Here is a 905-nt window from a genome sequence, read left to right as displayed (position 1 = left end):
CCCCATTGACTGGGTTAACCTGAGCTCCCCGTTGACACGGTGCCCCCCCCAGAAACTTGGGGCCCCCCCAGACATTTGGGTCCCCCCCAACCAGTCCCACCACCCCCAAACTGGGCTCCCCCAGGGCTGGGTCCCCTCCCACCCACCTTCCTCTTGTTGAGCTCCAGGGCCTGGGTGCGCAGGGCCAGCTCCTTCTCCACCGCCCCCAGGCTGCTCTGGAGGCCCCGCTCCTTCTCCTCCAGCTTCTGCACCACCAGCAACTGGGCATCCACCTTGGGAGGGGAACAACCAACCAGGGGACACCTGGGTCGCACCCAACCCAGATGCCACGATCCACCCAAGTCCCCTTGGCCCACCCTTTGGTTCCTTCTCCACCAGCTCCTGCACCACCAAGAGTTGGGAGGCCACCTAGACCTCACGTGGTCCTCTCTTGGACGCCTGGGTCCCCTCAGCTTGGACACAGACGTCATTATGGGCCTGGACACCTGGATCCCACCAGGACTTTTGATGGCAAGAACCTGTCCCACCACCTCAACCTTCTTCTGGTCAACTGCGTTCCTCCAGCCCACCAACCATCTGGGTTCCCCTGGACCCCCCTGGGCGTCCCCTTAGGCCTCCCCAGACATCTGGGACCCACCTGGGCCTTGAGGGCGAGGACCTGCTCAGCCAACTCGTCCTTCTCCTCCCGCAGGAGCTTGTGGATCTGGTTGGCCTTGATCCGCTCCGACATCAGCTTGAAGTTGGCGTCGTCCTTCTCCCGCAGCTGCTGCAGCAGCCGCAGGTTCTGCTCCTGCATGTCCTCGAAGGCCTGGCCCGTCACGTCCATCTCCGACAGCAGGGCCTCCTCCTCCTTCGCCCCGCCCCCCCCCAACATGGCCGCCATGACGTCACACATCAGCGCCCCC

At 64.4% G+C, this 905-nt stretch overlaps 1 protein-coding gene across 1 annotated transcript; it reads right to left on the bottom strand.

Annotated features, from left to right (window-relative positions):
• Positions 1-14: 14 nt before the first annotated feature.
• On the bottom strand, positions 15-883 carry LOC106900581 (E3 ubiquitin-protein ligase BRE1B-like). The gene is made up of 3 exons (XM_014962686.1): positions 638-883; positions 128-272; positions 15-19 (listed from the first exon to the last, which is right to left on the bottom strand). The coding sequence occupies exons 1-3, from the start codon at positions 881-883 to the stop codon at positions 15-17; spliced, it is 396 nt and encodes a 131-aa protein (XP_014818172.1).
• Positions 884-905: the final 22 nt, after the last annotated feature.

Source organism: Calidris pugnax, unplaced genomic scaffold (assembly GCF_001431845.1).
Source record: "Calidris pugnax isolate Ruff unplaced genomic scaffold, ASM143184v1 scaffold2730, whole genome shotgun sequence".
Lineage (NCBI taxonomy): Eukaryota > Metazoa > Chordata > Aves > Charadriiformes > Scolopacidae > Calidris > Calidris pugnax.
This window is presented reverse-complemented; position numbering and strand designations above follow the sequence as displayed.

Excerpts from the sequence above, each read along its gene's own strand:
- LOC106900581 (XM_014962686.1), bottom strand. The coding sequence starts at position 883 with ATGGCGGCCATGTTGGGGGGGGGCGGGGCGAAGGAGGAGGAGGCCCTG. Across the intron at positions 273-637 it reads TCCTCGCCCTCAAGGCCCAG|GTGGATGCCCAGTTGCTGGT; the intron begins GTGGGTCCCAGA and ends TCCCCTCCCAAG.